This window comes from Heliangelus exortis, chromosome 20 (assembly GCF_036169615.1).
Source record: "Heliangelus exortis chromosome 20, bHelExo1.hap1, whole genome shotgun sequence".
Lineage (NCBI taxonomy): Eukaryota > Metazoa > Chordata > Aves > Apodiformes > Trochilidae > Heliangelus > Heliangelus exortis.
This window is the reverse complement of record NC_092441.1, coordinates 3,931,362-3,946,415: the sequence shown is the minus strand read 5'-3', so window position 1 is coordinate 3,946,415 and position 15,054 is coordinate 3,931,362. Positions and strand designations below refer to the sequence as shown.

The 15,054-nt window shown below is 39.4% G+C and overlaps 1 protein-coding gene across 1 annotated transcript; it reads right to left on the bottom strand.

The window, feature by feature from the left end:
• Positions 1 to 64: 64 nt before the first annotated feature.
• On the bottom strand, positions 65 to 9,938 carry UTP6 (UTP6 small subunit processome component). Its single transcript, XM_071763895.1, has 19 exons — positions 9,758 to 9,938; positions 9,593 to 9,677; positions 8,963 to 9,004; positions 8,784 to 8,876; positions 8,157 to 8,204; positions 7,312 to 7,375; positions 6,660 to 6,778; positions 6,187 to 6,264; positions 5,682 to 5,763; positions 5,253 to 5,334; positions 4,429 to 4,610; positions 3,915 to 3,994; positions 3,152 to 3,229; positions 2,803 to 2,982; positions 2,438 to 2,518; positions 1,393 to 1,502; positions 1,240 to 1,306; positions 878 to 950; positions 65 to 326 (listed from the first exon to the last, which is right to left on the bottom strand). Exons 1-19 carry the CDS (start codon positions 9,847 to 9,849, stop codon positions 169 to 171), a joined length of 1,794 nt encoding a protein of 597 aa, XP_071619996.1. The 5' UTR covers positions 9,850 to 9,938; the 3' UTR covers positions 65 to 168.
• Positions 9,939 to 15,054: the final 5,116 nt, after the last annotated feature.

Sequence of the window (15,054 nt, the reverse complement as noted above, 5' to 3'; positions counted from 1 at the left end):
CCTGGCAGTAGCAACACTAGAAACAACTGCAGTGTGGCAGACGAGCATTTTTTTGCACATACACAAGAACGTAAAGAAGGTATATTTTAATATGATCCAGTCACATTTGTACAAAGAAGTTTCAAACAAAAAAATCTGCACTGTCACAGTGTAACTATTTATAATTTTTCATAAATGTCCCGTTTGCAATAGAGTGTATTTGGAAACAAAGTCTTCCACCAGGTCTCCCTGCAACATCTTCATAGCTCGCCAATGAATGCTCCCACAGTTTTCAGGTTTGCCATGAGGATGACTTAGCTCCTCTTTGACATAATCCACCCAGAGATCTTTAAAAGAAAAACAGAAGTTCTGGTTAGGTCTTGACTGCATAACACTCAACAAACATACCAGTCCTAACCTAGAAACCCTCTTTTTGCAAGTATCCTTGATGTTAAAGCCATAACGAGGTTTACTTTATGAAACTACAACCCTTGAAGACCAGAACCTGGAGTCTTTTTAAGAGCTGTAAAAGTGATGTCTTAAGAAATATTGCAAAAATAATTGTGCTGTATACTTTCTTAAAAAGAATACTGCAGAAAACTTTCGTATAAAAACATAGCTCCATATTGTTGCAAAACCAAATTAAAGGTGATGTACGTTTCTTATTCTAGCCAGTGTCAAAACCTTATTTTCTTGTAGTTCTGCTGAAGCCATCCCATGTGAATGACACAGACTGAAAGTGAAGGGTCCCTGCAGAGTGTCATGCACTTAATGGTTCAGAAGTAAGCTCCAATCTACATGACAGCAATCACAAGGGCAGAACAAACAGCTGGTTTTTTTAATGGATGGAAATAAAAGAGGCAGCAATGAATGAATAAATAAAAAACAATCTCTTTACCAGAATCTGTTGAACCAAACTCTCTCAAGGCACGTTCATAGTATTCTCTTAGATGGAGCATTTTGCAGGATTCCTAACAACGGAAGGTATTAAAAGGCCATTTATTTTGTGAGTCTGCAGCTTGACTGGATTCTTACAAAGAAAAAGAGTCATGGTAATTACACGCACACACGCACACTGCCAAAGATTAGTTACCATGGAACTTGGTTTGTGTTACATGCAATGAATCAACTCTAGAAGACAAATATGAACTGATCACAAACTAATGACACTACATCTAAGTCCTCTGTTTCCTATTTAAATCCCAAATTAGATATCTGTTTTACAAACAAAAGGCACTAACTGGATTCTCAACAACTTACTTGCTCCTTTTCTATTTGGATCATCTTCCTGAAGAAGTCAAGTGAAAATGGACGATTTTCACACAGGCTGAAATCAAAACACAAGTAACTTTAGATTTTAAGCCTTTTCACATAGACCCTAGAACAAGTGGGTATGAAGGTTTTATTTCTCACCTGGTAAACAGTTTTTTAACTTTCTTATAACCACCACTTCTGTAAGTCCAGTCAAGATACTTTTCTTTCATAGTCACAGATTCAGCAGGAGTTGTGGCACGTAAGGATCTCTGCAAGTGCACAATAAAAAAAACCAAAAGAATAAACAAACCAACCACACAAGCTACAACTAAAAAGCAGTAAGGGAGAAGAAACAAACCTGATCTACTTAAAGACATCCCTGCCCATTGCAGGGGAGCTGTACTAGATAACCCTTAGAGGTCTCTTCTGACCCAAACTATTCTGTGATTCTATGACATAGTACCTTGTCCATAATCAGGCACCTGACATAAAGCAATCTTATGAGACAAAGAACTAGACAGAAGCATCCCAAATGATGTCTCTTAGACAGCATTAGATAACACATCAAATATTTTTCAAATTAAAATAGTAGTTGTAACCTAAAATACATGTGTACTCCTCTATTACACGTGGCTGGCAACTGGCATTTCTCCTAACATGCTCATGCAGAATGATCCACAATGCTCTACAAACAACTGAATTCAAGCTTCCAATTGAAATACATGTTTTATGTTGTAAATAGGGGAGAAAAAAAAAAAAGCAACATGTGAGGTAAGAGGAAAAGTTTTGCCCTGAGCTATTTAGGAAGTTTACAGTGAGATTAAAGCCCTTGTTTTATTCTTTAATGTTCTGTAACAACAGAACATGTTAATGCTTTCACACAGATCAAAAAATTATCTTTTCCGTGTTCAGATCGACATCAGAAAACAGGAAAAATTCCAGACCACAAAACAAAGTAAGAGTGCATCACTGGCTGTGCTTACAAACATCTAAAGGTCTTAGAAGCATGGGGATGACATTTGTGCTATAAACAAACGTCATCCATGATGTCCAAATGATTTTTGGCAACATACAGTTTTACTTGAATTTACCTGATACCAACACATTCATGAAGTATAAAGCACTTGTTACACATTGTATCACACACACTGCTCCCTTTTATTTGCACACTGTCATAGAAAGTACATTTCTATTAGCCAAGTACCTGGTAGAGAGCATCTGTGTCTTCCTTGCTGTTTGTGTCTTCACTCCATTCCACCCAGAGGGTCCATAATGGCAAAGTGCCCTACAAGGCAAGCAGATAAAGCAAATAATAGATATACAAGGTCTCTGATTTACAGAAACAGACTGCAACACCTGGAAGCATTGAGACTTTAAAACTGTGAATATAGTGAATTTGGACTTCTCTAATGCTCCTGGATGCAATGTGCAGGTGAAATGTTAAGTTCTTATTTCTGACCTTAAAAATAATCAGGGACTCTGAATACCTTGTAAAGGGAAAACAAAAAAATAAGTATCTGGCTTCCAGCTCAAGACTAATGAATGCAAGTCCATAAAACCAGCACAGACCTTGGATTCCAGGTGCTTAATGGCTTCTTCAAAACACTGGGTCACATTGTCACTCTTCAGCTGGATGAGCACCTGCAGCCTCATTTGCCACATTTCCACTGACAGGCTGAAGCGCTTCGTTGCAGCTCCTACCACCTCTGCAGCTTTCTCAAGGAGGCTGGACTCCAGTAAGAGTTGAAGCTAGAACCCAGCAGATACAGCTGATTACCAGAAAGAATTTTTAATATCTTGTTAAAAAAGCAAGGCCTTGAATGCAGTATTACCCACCTTCCTATCTACTCAGAATAGTAAAGATAGGCACAAAGCAATTTGGGGCAGCCTCACAATCTGTTGTTGTGTAAACTCTTACCCATTGCTTATAGAGAGCTTCTGGCAGCAAACTGGACTCATGGGCTTTGCTGAACACACTCAGTGTCCTGTCCAGCCTCTAGAAACAAAGGGGAAAAAATGTAAAGAAAATAAGCATTATTCCTGCATATACCAGGCTGCAGCATTACAAGAAGCCCAGTGGATCAGTGTATCAACACGTCACTCAAATTCAGTAGGAGTTATGCATCTAGTGCTGTAGGTACCTGCATACATTCCAAGGGGAAATCTGAGCAGTTAAATTACACTTCCTCTTCAAGGAAAGAAAGAAAAACATTGCAATTTTTTTACTGTATTAAAAGGTAACTCAGCTGCACAGAATGACTAATTAATTCACTGAGTCACACTCAAGCACAGATGCTAAGGCGCCCGTGTGCCAGCACCAAACTTTACTCAGACTTCTCTGCAAGAGTAATTTTAACTCATCCTTTTCTTTGAGCAAGGACAGGTTTGCAGGCCTATCAGTGAACAATAACAAGTTTGCACTCTTAACTTCCATCCAAAGAGGTCACAAAACCTTACTGACAAGGCTGGTTTATGCCCAAGTTATTCACATTCAGGTAGGCCACATGTGAGTCTGACAGTAATTGACTTCCTCACATGGACACCAAATGATTTTTAATGATGGCCACAGGTAAGTACTTCTGATGAATATATCAAGATATATTAGCTATTTGTCTGATAGATTAGAAAAGTTAGGAAAAATAAGGATGATTTGTTACTCTGATTTCATAATAAGCTTTTACCTTTTGCTTTAATTCTTCACTGTTGGTTTTCCTCTTATATCTCTCTAAGCAAAAAGTAATGTAGCATTTCCACATGTCCTCTGTAGAATTAAAGACATAATATCAAATTTATAGAATCAGAAAAGTAAGCACGAAAAATTGCCTTTAATAAAGAGAAAATCCAAGAACTGTTAGTGCCAGCTTCATTTTAAAAGGTATTATAAGAGACCCTACATTTACAATCTCTATTCATCTATGGGCTTCTACTTGCCTCACAGACTAAATCACACTGATAAAAGCAAACAAGTAACAAAAAGCACTTCAAGTTAATCAGCTCCTTCAAGAGCATAAATGCATTGGAAAATAACTCAAGTAACCCATAACATAAATCCCAAAAAGGTAGCATCTAAAAACTGCTTGCACTCTCTTAGCTACAGTAGACCCTGCCAACATCTACTTCAAACCTTTCACAGTATACAGTATCCTAGAGTACCAGGAAAAAAGAATATATTTAAATGCAGGCAGAACTTTTCACCTGTTGGGACTGCTCTCACAGCCTCTTCAAAGACTGCACAGCATCGCTCCTCTCTCTGGGTCATTTCAGATACTTTCATCCGTTTTGTGGTGTGTCCTGTGGACTGCAGGGACCCCAGCTCCAGCTCACGACGGGCCATGTAGTCCCATGTCAGAGGATCATCAGCATATTTGGTCTGCAGACTAAACAACCATGTCTGTAAAACCCCTCCACTGCCACTCTTCTCTCACAAGTATGCTCAGAAGGGTTCTTACAGTGGGATAGTAATGTACTTCACTTCTGCCTAACCAAATGCCAGAGGAAAAACATTTTATCTTGCCACAAGGTAAAGACAAAGTATTAGTTTACTTTGTTGTTTTATTTAATATGGATATTCTCCAGTAACAGGAGCTTTTGAGAGAAATACAACTGGAGAAATGAAAGATGTAAAAGAATCACTAAGTACACCAGGAAAATCCACAGTTCCTAGAGTAAATTTAATGAAAGTAAGTCCAGTGATTATTCAGAGACAACTGTATTTTATGTAAATTATTCCTCCCAGCTCCTCCAAACTTTTTCTGAAGTTAGATACAAGTATCCTTTTCTAAAGAGCATGCTTGCTTCATGGTTAGATTTTCTTCAAGAATTTCCCATAGGCCTTAGCATTCTATTTCTCTAGAGGAACAGCCTTTAGTTGTGAACCTGTTACCTCACTATACATTAGAGAAGTTATGAGCCTAAGTTTCTTAAAAAACAAAACTAAATTAAAAAAAAAACAAAACCAAAAAACAATCCCCACCTCCACACACACTAAAACAACAAAAAAAAAAAACCACAAACCTTACCTTTCCAGAATTTCTTTTTGCAAATCTTGGGTAAAAGCAAAGAGCTTTGCAATAGAAAGCACAGCCAGATGGAACTCAACACCTACATTTCAAAAAGAGATTTAAAAAAAAAATCAAGTATTAAATCCACTGCACACTTTGGGTTTTTTTTTTAAGCAAACAAGTTTTGAGACTGTAAGCTGCACCTGTGTCACTTCAGCCCAAAAGCTGTACTGGTACAGGTGTTAGCCTGCAGAACATTTACAAAACCAGAACTATCAGCACTATCAATTCACACTTTGGCATTATCTAGGTTCTACTGAAGAAATGGAAGAGCTGAAAGTATCTTAGTGTGTGCACTAGAGGGAAGTGTATCAGTATGAGCCACTGGAGAGCCAAGTTAAAAGTGACAATTTTCATACTGAATAAATACAAGAAATGTCAAATCACCTTTAACTTTCTGAGCAGCATCCCTGTAAATTATGCGAGCCATTTCCCCATTGAGGATCTCTTCAGAATAATCGAATTCCCCCTGCAATATTAAGCACAACATCACTGAAAAACTGTTTTCCTATCTCAGGTACCATTTTTGCAAACATGGCAAAAAAATCAGAAGGCATAAATATTTTTCTTCATCTAAATCTATATTTATACAATTTGCACAAGTCAACTACAAAAAATAACAGAGAGTAAGTGTAACTATTCCTTCCCAGAAATCACTATTAACTTTCACACCAGGGGATGTAACAAAAGACTTCATACATTGATTTTTCTTTATATTTGTTACGTATTTGAGATGAGCATAAGTCAACACTTGAAAAGCTTAACACAGGCACAGGACATGAATGAACACTTTCTCTAAGCTGTTCTCAAGCCATTAAAACAGATCCCTTGAAACCAGGCATTCAGATGTGTGGTAGATGAGCAGACTGTCTCCCAAGTTTAGCTGACCTACCAAGTCCATCTTTGCTTTTTCAAATTCTTTCCTCTCCTTCCTCTGTTTTTCAGCATGCATCAGCTCCATTCTGAAATACTGCAAGAGCAAGAATTAATGAGTGATTGTGGGGTGGGGATAAATAATAAAACATCTAATTCCACAAATGTAGTAACACAAGCCAGGGCTTTGCCAATATCCATGTACAGTGAGAGCCTTGGTTTGTATAGGTTTGTGCATATTGACCTGTCTTACATATTTACTCAGAAAATTTCCACCTGTGGATTTTACCACTTTCTAGTAGTTCTTTAAACCTTAGCTTGCCCTCAAAGTAAACCATGCTCCCTAGCAAAGGCCAGAGAATTTTTACAGTATTTTCCCACTGATGGGAAAGCAACTTTTTTCAGTTTCCTCTGACTGGTTTGAGAAATATGCTGGATGGATTTGCTCTGATTGATGAAACAACTGATGGGAGAAGAAAACCAGGAACTTACTTCTTGATAAAGCTTTGGGCACTCTGGATGGAAGCGCAGAGCACGAAGGAACAAGCGCCTGGCACTTTCTGATGAGAGCCTTGTCTCCATCTCCCATTTTGCTGCCATAATCCACAGTGCTGCAAGAGATGATACAAAGAAGTTCATTTCAAGGCAAAGCAAGTGGCTGGTCACGAGAACCCTTTTTGCTGCTATTCTCCAGGATGCACAGATTGTTTTTGTTCAATGTACCCACCCCAACATAATCCACGAGCTCAGCAATGGAACAAGAAGTCTTCCATTTAAACTGAGTTAAAGGATCAAAAGCTAAGCAGGTCCAGAAATTTAATTTGTTATAGCTACAGATCCAATGATGGACAGTGGTATCTTCAGAAGCCAAAAAGCAGTGGCAAGTATTCAACACCTCCTACCTCTGAAACATCTGCCTAGGTCCCAGTCTACCCAGGAAATGGTCATTCATGCAGATTCCTACTTCACATACCCTTTTGATGGCTCAGCACAATCCCTGTCAAGAGCCATTCTCTCTAAACAGCAGCTAGGCAAAGAAAAGTGTGCAGGAACTTTACCTCAATAGTTTGAACTGAGATCTACAAGAACTGTTATATCAACTATACTCAGCCATTCATGCAGCACTTACCATTTTTTTATTTACCTGGTTTATCGGGATGTATGGCCAACATGGTAGAAAAGACCTTACTAAGCTGATGCTTTGAATTCTGGAAAAAGAAGTTTTGTTATAAGCACTCTAGTACTGAATCACCAGCACTGAAGTTTCATTATGAAAGGTTACAAGTTGTAATGCAATCATACTGGAAAAGACATTTCTCTGCTACTTTATCTTCAGAAGGAAGTTTCTCATATTTGTTCAACACTGACCAGCTTGCAAGTGTTCCCAGACTAGATTAGATTAGTTAACTCAAACCTTTCTGAACTACACAAACATTGCTTAGGTCACAAATCCATAGTCTCACTGACTGCTTTTGAGGTGAAGACTGCATCTTCCTTCAGTGGCTTGGTTTGCTATGACAAGGTCACCTTCAGTATAGGAAGGACAATGACTGAATGCTTCAGAAGCTCTGTAAGTCTCTGAAGACTTACACAGGTAAGTTTAAGGAGTACAGAATTACCCTGATTACACTTTTCACTGTAGCCACTACAAGAAATATTTGGGAAAAAATCACATTTTGCAGAGAGGTGATACATATGTTCCAGAATAACCAGCTCCTTCCAAACCAAGTGGTATTCCAGACACAATGCAATCAGCCTCACCTTTGCCACCTGCCAGCACCACATTTTATACCAATTCATTTTGAGTCAAATTCTACACTTACACCTGTCACTCCTGAGCAGCTCAAATCATCTGTTCAGAATTATTTCAGTAATACAGCCTGTGGCAGTGAAGCTTGTACCCCTGACATGTAATTCAAGTTCCAGCTGCCTGACTGAGCACCAATCCAGCATCTCAAATCAGGTAAGATTAACATTTTGAAAACTCACCCACTTCTTGCAGAATGCAACATGTGAAAGCCAAAGCTGGACATCATCCTGTTGGAAATGCAAGGGGAAGAGAATCAACCTTACAGTAAGGCAAAGACAAGATCACCAGATCTTGAAATCCTTCTAGTCCCTGCAAAACATCCAAAGAAAACCAACCACCCCACCTCAAGAAACACCCCTGCAGCCCCTCCAACCAAGCCTGTGTTACATGGAACTCAATAGAGAGCTCACTGTAATGGCTCCTTAAGCACCCCATTTAAAGTTTACCATTAAATGTATCATGACAATCTTTTTCTAAAGCAGCTGAAAGTTCTTTTCATTCCATTTCTAGTCCTTGTAAACAGAAAGACCAAACTCACATTGCAATACCCATTAGCATCAGAAAGTTGAGGACTAGTTACTCAGTAGGACACAATACTGTTTGTGTTCAAAAAATGTCTGCCAGACATGAATGATCTATTTCTAGGCTACTGTTAACTCTAAGACCAAACATCCACTTAGTTTTTCTATTACTTTTTTCTGTACCATTTCAAATATTTGGCAGCAATGATATCCAGATAAATTCACACACTAGAAGGGCATTTTTCAACCTATCAATACAAATAAGGATGCAACACAAATACTTACTTTCCATTTTCCTGTAGCACGGTTGAAGAGGCAATGGACTCTGTGAAGAATAGAATACTCAATTTCATCCTTCTTAAATGAATATCCTGTGCGCTAGGAGGAAAATAAGAGTGTTCATTTCATTGCAAAAGAAAATTTGGCATAAAGTATTTTGTACTCTGAATAACTGACAAACTTACTGCTCTTCTTTTCTTGATTAGTTCCAGCAGATTAATTTCATACTAGAGTGCAGAGAAAAAAAAAAAAACATGTAAAAGCAAATGAGGAGGTATGAAACAGTAAGGAAAAAAATACAGAAAAAGTTTCTTATAGCTAATCAGATGGGCAATAAAAATTATGTCCAGAAAAACATATGCAACAATATTTCAGCCAGATCTCTACATTGCTAAGACAGTTTCAGTTAGGAAGACTGAGCACTTGTACCACATGTGATAGTCAGACTTGAGCTGTCATCACCCCACATATTCTTGAATCATAATCACAAGCCAAACTTCCTAATATTGTAGCAAATAAATACATTTATTTACAATTTGCACAGCACTTCAGGAAACTGAGGTCTCAGCATCCCTGGAGATGAAACTATAGGAAAAGGGGAGAAGAAAAACAAAGCCTCTCTCAGGTACCAACCCCTGAGTATGCTTCATGCTCTGGTGTGTCTGAATTGAGAGTGTGTGCCAGAACATCACTCCCGGCAGAACCGGGGCCAGGTGAGGAGACAGCAACAGAACCAGCCCGCGTCCTACGGGGGTAACGACAAAACCACCTAACCTCTAACCTCATCTACAGCCCCGCGAGGCGGTAAAGCCTACCTGAATATAATTGATAAAATCCTCCTTCCGAAGCGCTCTCCGCTGTATTTTGTACTCCAGAGCCGAGGCCTTCTTCAGCACAGCCCTGCGGGAAGGAGGGGGAGGATCAGACACCGCACGGAGCCCTCCCGCACCGCCGGCTCCCGCAGCCCGGGGCCGCCTCACCTGATCTCCTTCCGCGTGAACAGCCCGACCCGCTCCAGCTGCTCCAGTTCGGGGATGCGGTCCTCCAGCCGCTGCTCGACCCGCTCCGCCATGGCTGCGGTACCGCGGGGGGAACCACGCGGGATCCCGGCCCCACAGTTCCGGCCCCGCCGCCTTCCGGGGACTCTCGGCCGCCCCCTACCGGCCCCGGCACCGAACCTGCACCGAACCTGCCGGCCTCGGCACCGAACCTGCACCGAACCTGCCGGCCTCGGCACCGAACCTGCACTGAACCTGCCGGCCCCGGACGGGCGCTCAAACTGGAAACCGGTTCCCTATGTCACGGTTTTGGGGTGGGAAGAATGCCGTGGGTGAGGGCATCTTGGACACGGCAGGAACCCAGAACACGCGGGGTGCTCCCGGCATCTCCATCGTTCACAGAGGCTGCGAGGCATCGATCAGACTCGGGTGAGGGGACACGGCTCTTCCCTCGCACACGGCACTTTTCTTATGAGAAAATTAACAATAAAACCAGGTGACAGGAAATGGCTGTTTCACCTGATAAGACTTGTGGTGGGTTTTCTCAGTCATTGGTGCGTATTAGAGAAAAAAAAACCTAATTCTTAGTGGGAGAGATTTAGCAACTTTTCACTCTGACAGGAAATAGTGATGCTGTTTTCCAGGAAGTGATCAAACAGGAAAGCTACAAGGAAATGGAGAGGCAACCAAGTCACCAACCAAGAGCTACAGGCTCCTGAGTTCAGTGTATGGCAGCCAAACAAAAGAGCCACTTGCCTACCTCGCAGGGACAACATCAGCTCCTGATGTAGGCCATTAGGGTTGGAGGCTCTCATGTCCTACCCTGGCCTGCCAGAGACCATGGTTTTGTGTATTACAGTGCTATTAATTGACCACCAAGTGGTGGTGTAAGAAATATTATTCATTATTAATTATCTTGGGTTTGAATATTTTTGAGATGCACCAGCTCAAATTGATCTAAGTCCACAGACTTTACTAAAATAGTACTTAAGGAGAACTGGTCAGGAAATGTAGCATTAGCAAATAGCTAAGCTAAGCAAGAATGTGATTTGAGTTACTTTATTGTTTAACTGCATTTATTTTGGTATTTCTGCATCCAATTGCATGATTCTGTGCCATGAAGTATTCTGTATTTAGAGCTTATCTCTCATGATGCACTTGGATCACAACATGTAGATGAGAACACCACGTGCAGTGTAGCAGTTCAAAGCTTAAAAGGCAGATGTCAGTCATTACCTGGAAACCTCTAGGAAATTCTGTTTCTGCCTCCTTGCTTTCCTCATTCATTGAGCACTAAGCTCTCCTGTGGCTGAAAAACAGCAACTCTGAAAGTGAGAGACTAACATAAGAAACAGTCTTCTCCTGAAACTTTATGGTTGATCATTCTATGAGTCTAAAGATATTGTTTAGTAGTCAACCTATAGTGTTCTGACACCTGCATGCAGTCACAAACTCAAACTCCACCCCTGACTGCTTTAACATAGGTGACACAGAAGTGTACCCTGAGGGGCAACAGCAACCTCCACCTTGAACTCTGCCTTCAGAAGAATTCAGTGATAAGCATGTATCTACCAGCAGGTCTTGGACACGTGAGAGTTACTCACATACCATCCACATACCAGTAACAATGTGTGTCCAACAATGCCTCTGAGGGCATTAAATCCCTTGTTAGCACTTGTCAAAGCACCACAATATCATCCAAGAGAAGCACATAGACATAGCACAAACCACTCTGCAGGACCCATCACTGTGGGACTCAAAGGAAGAAAGAATGGTGAGCACCAAAACAATAGGCTCCCCAAGTTTCTAGTTTAGGGGCCTGGTATTTCCCACTCAAATAGCACACAGGGTAACAATAAGATTTAAAATACTTGTTGATTACCTCACAGCATTATTTATAAATAAAATAGATTGCAAGCGAATTGAAAACATTCTCTGCTCCCACAGATATCCCTCCTTTCCTGTAAATGGAAAAAGTACAAAAATAAAAATGCCTTTCCTTTTCTTCTCCCGGCAAAACAATCCTTAGAACAATTAACATAACAAACTGTCAAAAGTGCTCAAACCAAAGTGACAAATGCAGTGAGTGGCAGGCAAGCCCAACCCGACCCACCAGAACACTGCATGCTGGATTTGTCATGCAAATCAAAATGGAACTTGACATGCTCTTTGTTCATTTTCCTTTCAAAAAATCTACTTTAAATGCCTCCCATGTGCCCTGTTTTGGAAGCTGACATTCCAAATGCATCAGTGCAAATTAAGGGAGGGATCCATTACCAATAAAGACGTTGAGATACAGAGTTTCAACAAGTCTTGTTGGGAAGACCACAGAGGCAGCTGCTGCCCCTTGCACCTGTAGGCTTGCTTGGTTTGCTGCTGCTGCTGATTTTACAAAGTCTCTTAGCAAAACTCCATCAGTAAATCCTTGCAGGGGAAGTTCTGGCAAGCTGGCACAGCTTCACATCTGTAGGTGATAGCCTGCAAGCAATTGATATATTGTGAAATAATAACAGTGCCCTTGCTTTCAGTCTTGTCACTATTAAAAGGATTAATGTTCATAAGACAAATACTGAAATTACAAATCAACTTAGATCTTAATTATTTCTATGTTACTACGTTAATGGAGAAACAATTGCAGCTTTTTAGGAAGATGTACAGTATTTTACAATTAACTTACACTACATGAAGATACCCTGTAAAACAATGAGACTGATGTTCTGACCTCATGAAAATAATTGGGAAACTTCCATTGACTTCAGTCAAGCCAGTGGTTCATCCTTAGGGACCTGTTTTTAACAGTCCTATAAAGCATTAACCGAGCATGTGGGGCTGCAGTTTAAAAATATACAAACACATCTGTTAATAAAGCAGGTTGGAATGTACTCTGAAAAATAGACTAACCCAAACTTTGGACTATATTAACTTCCCTAGTTCTGTAATTAAAACAATTTATGTGACGATTTGGTTTCACCTCTGCCAAAACCAGCAGTCACTCTGCATTAACTGTTGTTTCATCACTGCAGTTTCACTCTCAACCTCCAAAAATTTGCTTCCATCAGTTGGACTGCTCCATATTTACTTTAGTAGGGGTACAAGTACCTGTCCTACACAAATGTTATTTTTTCCATTCTGACAGACAAATACTTGTCTTTGTCAGTGCATTATTTTACTCTTGCAGCTTGTTGGCCCTTACCCTGCAGCATGAGATCTGAATGGTTACTTGAATTTCATTCACTCACTTATCTCTTAAACTATTATTTGTTTTTTAAAAATAAACATTTTAATTCAATGCCTTAACAGAACTATAATCCAACAAGTTACTCTTACATGCAATCTTTTTAAAAAGGCCAGACTTTTACTTTCTTCTCTGCATTGACTCTGAACTTGAGTTTTTATAAATCAAATTTTTCCTTCACTCATTTTGAGGCATCATTTCTTAGCTGCCCCAAGATCTGAACATCCATGAACAGGGAATTTTCAGTGAAGGGGAATAAAGCCTTTGGAATTGCTTCCTTGCCAATTCACATCTGGTACTTGGTACAAGTTCTGTCTGTTTATTCAGGGTCTCCAGGGCCTTCTACAGTAGTGGCTACAAGTATGTCTTTTAATTCAGTTTTGTCATTTGGCTGGTTAGTAAGTAGCTGACAGTCTGTTTAAATGCAGCAGGGCAGTTATGAGCAGTCAACCATCATATGATAGTTGCCAATGCATAATCCAGCAGAAAACAGTCACATTTCAACAATCTTAAACTATATCAATCATCTCGTACATGCTCAAAAATTGTCTACACCATGAAATGTATTGCTTAATTATCTGTAATCTGATATTACTTCTTGCACATACATTTGTATTTAAGATTATTGCCAGAGCTCTGCAGAACAGAGCTGCACTAATCTTAATTTACTTCACTAACCTGCCTAGGTTTGAAGAGTGGGTGAAATTGTGGCATGGCTCTCAGTGACCTCGCTGTATCATGAGTAACAAGTCAGGTAGAGATAGAACTTCCTCAGAGCAAAGCCTCCCAGCTTTTAAACACAAAGATGTCAGTACCAGCATCAATTAAACTGGCATGCCAGAGAGCATAAATTATGCCACATATAGATTTATTTCTCCTTCCAAAAAGCAAGATTAGGATTGGCCTCCTGCTATGTTTCTTTTAACCCTCTCTGGAGATGTGTTTAGTGTGGTAAAAACACTTTGACCACAGCCATGGCAACAACCAGTAAAACTGCTTCTGGAGGATGGATAATTCAGATCAGGCAGAATCATATATCCCAAGCAGCATTTCAAAAACAAGATAAACATTTGTAAAAGCCTTTTGAAGCAATTTCTAGTATATAAAACCACAGATAACATGGTAAGTTTGGTATAAGACATTTAGATAAACTCTCCCACGTGTGAATTTTGTATACCAGTGCTAACTGGAAAACATAAGGAAAACAGTTTCTACCCTGATCTTATCACTGAAGTAATTGCTCATGGTAAAATTCAAAATCCTCTTCTTATTAACCTGTACTTGGTTTAGCCACAAAAGAAATGACTGATCCCTGTTAAAACTTATACCTTACTTAAAGCTGAAATTAATTTAACTAAGTAGTTTGAGGTTTCATTTTACTATTTATTGACATAAACTTTGATCCTCCAATGTTTTTTCTTTTTGACTGATAGAAGCTTTCATTTTTGCACTGTCAACAGGCTTTTGGTGAGAAGCTTCTATTTACACCTGTAACTGACTTAATTTGTCCATCTTTCCAGCAGTTTCTCTCTGATCTTTGCATTTCTGAGTTTAATGATTAAGTTTACAGCAAAAGTTTTTCAACTGCTGTTTCTTTCACAGTTTCCAGGACTTACTTAAGAGAACACAATTCCTCAAAGTTCACTTAGAATGACTTTTTGTATATTTTAGCAGTGAGTACTACACAAGCTGTATGTCTGAAATTACATGAACTACCACGAGTCCTATTCTATTTCCATGTATTAGGCATTTAAACTTCCAGATTTGTCACAGGGTTTGTTTGTTTGTTTGTTTTTGTTTATTTTGTTTGTAATCATCCACAAACACTGTAGTGTGGGATTTGGGTTTTTTAATTATATATAGGACATCTACACATTTTCTGTTAAAAAGACAAACAACTCCAGATTAAAACATTTAATTTTGATCCAATCTAACATGAATAAAGATCTTGGTTTAGACTTTAAAAATAAGTAGACTTTTATCCTGAACTTAGTGTTTTTATATTATAAATTGTTTTAGTTCATAACATGAGATTTAATCTTCT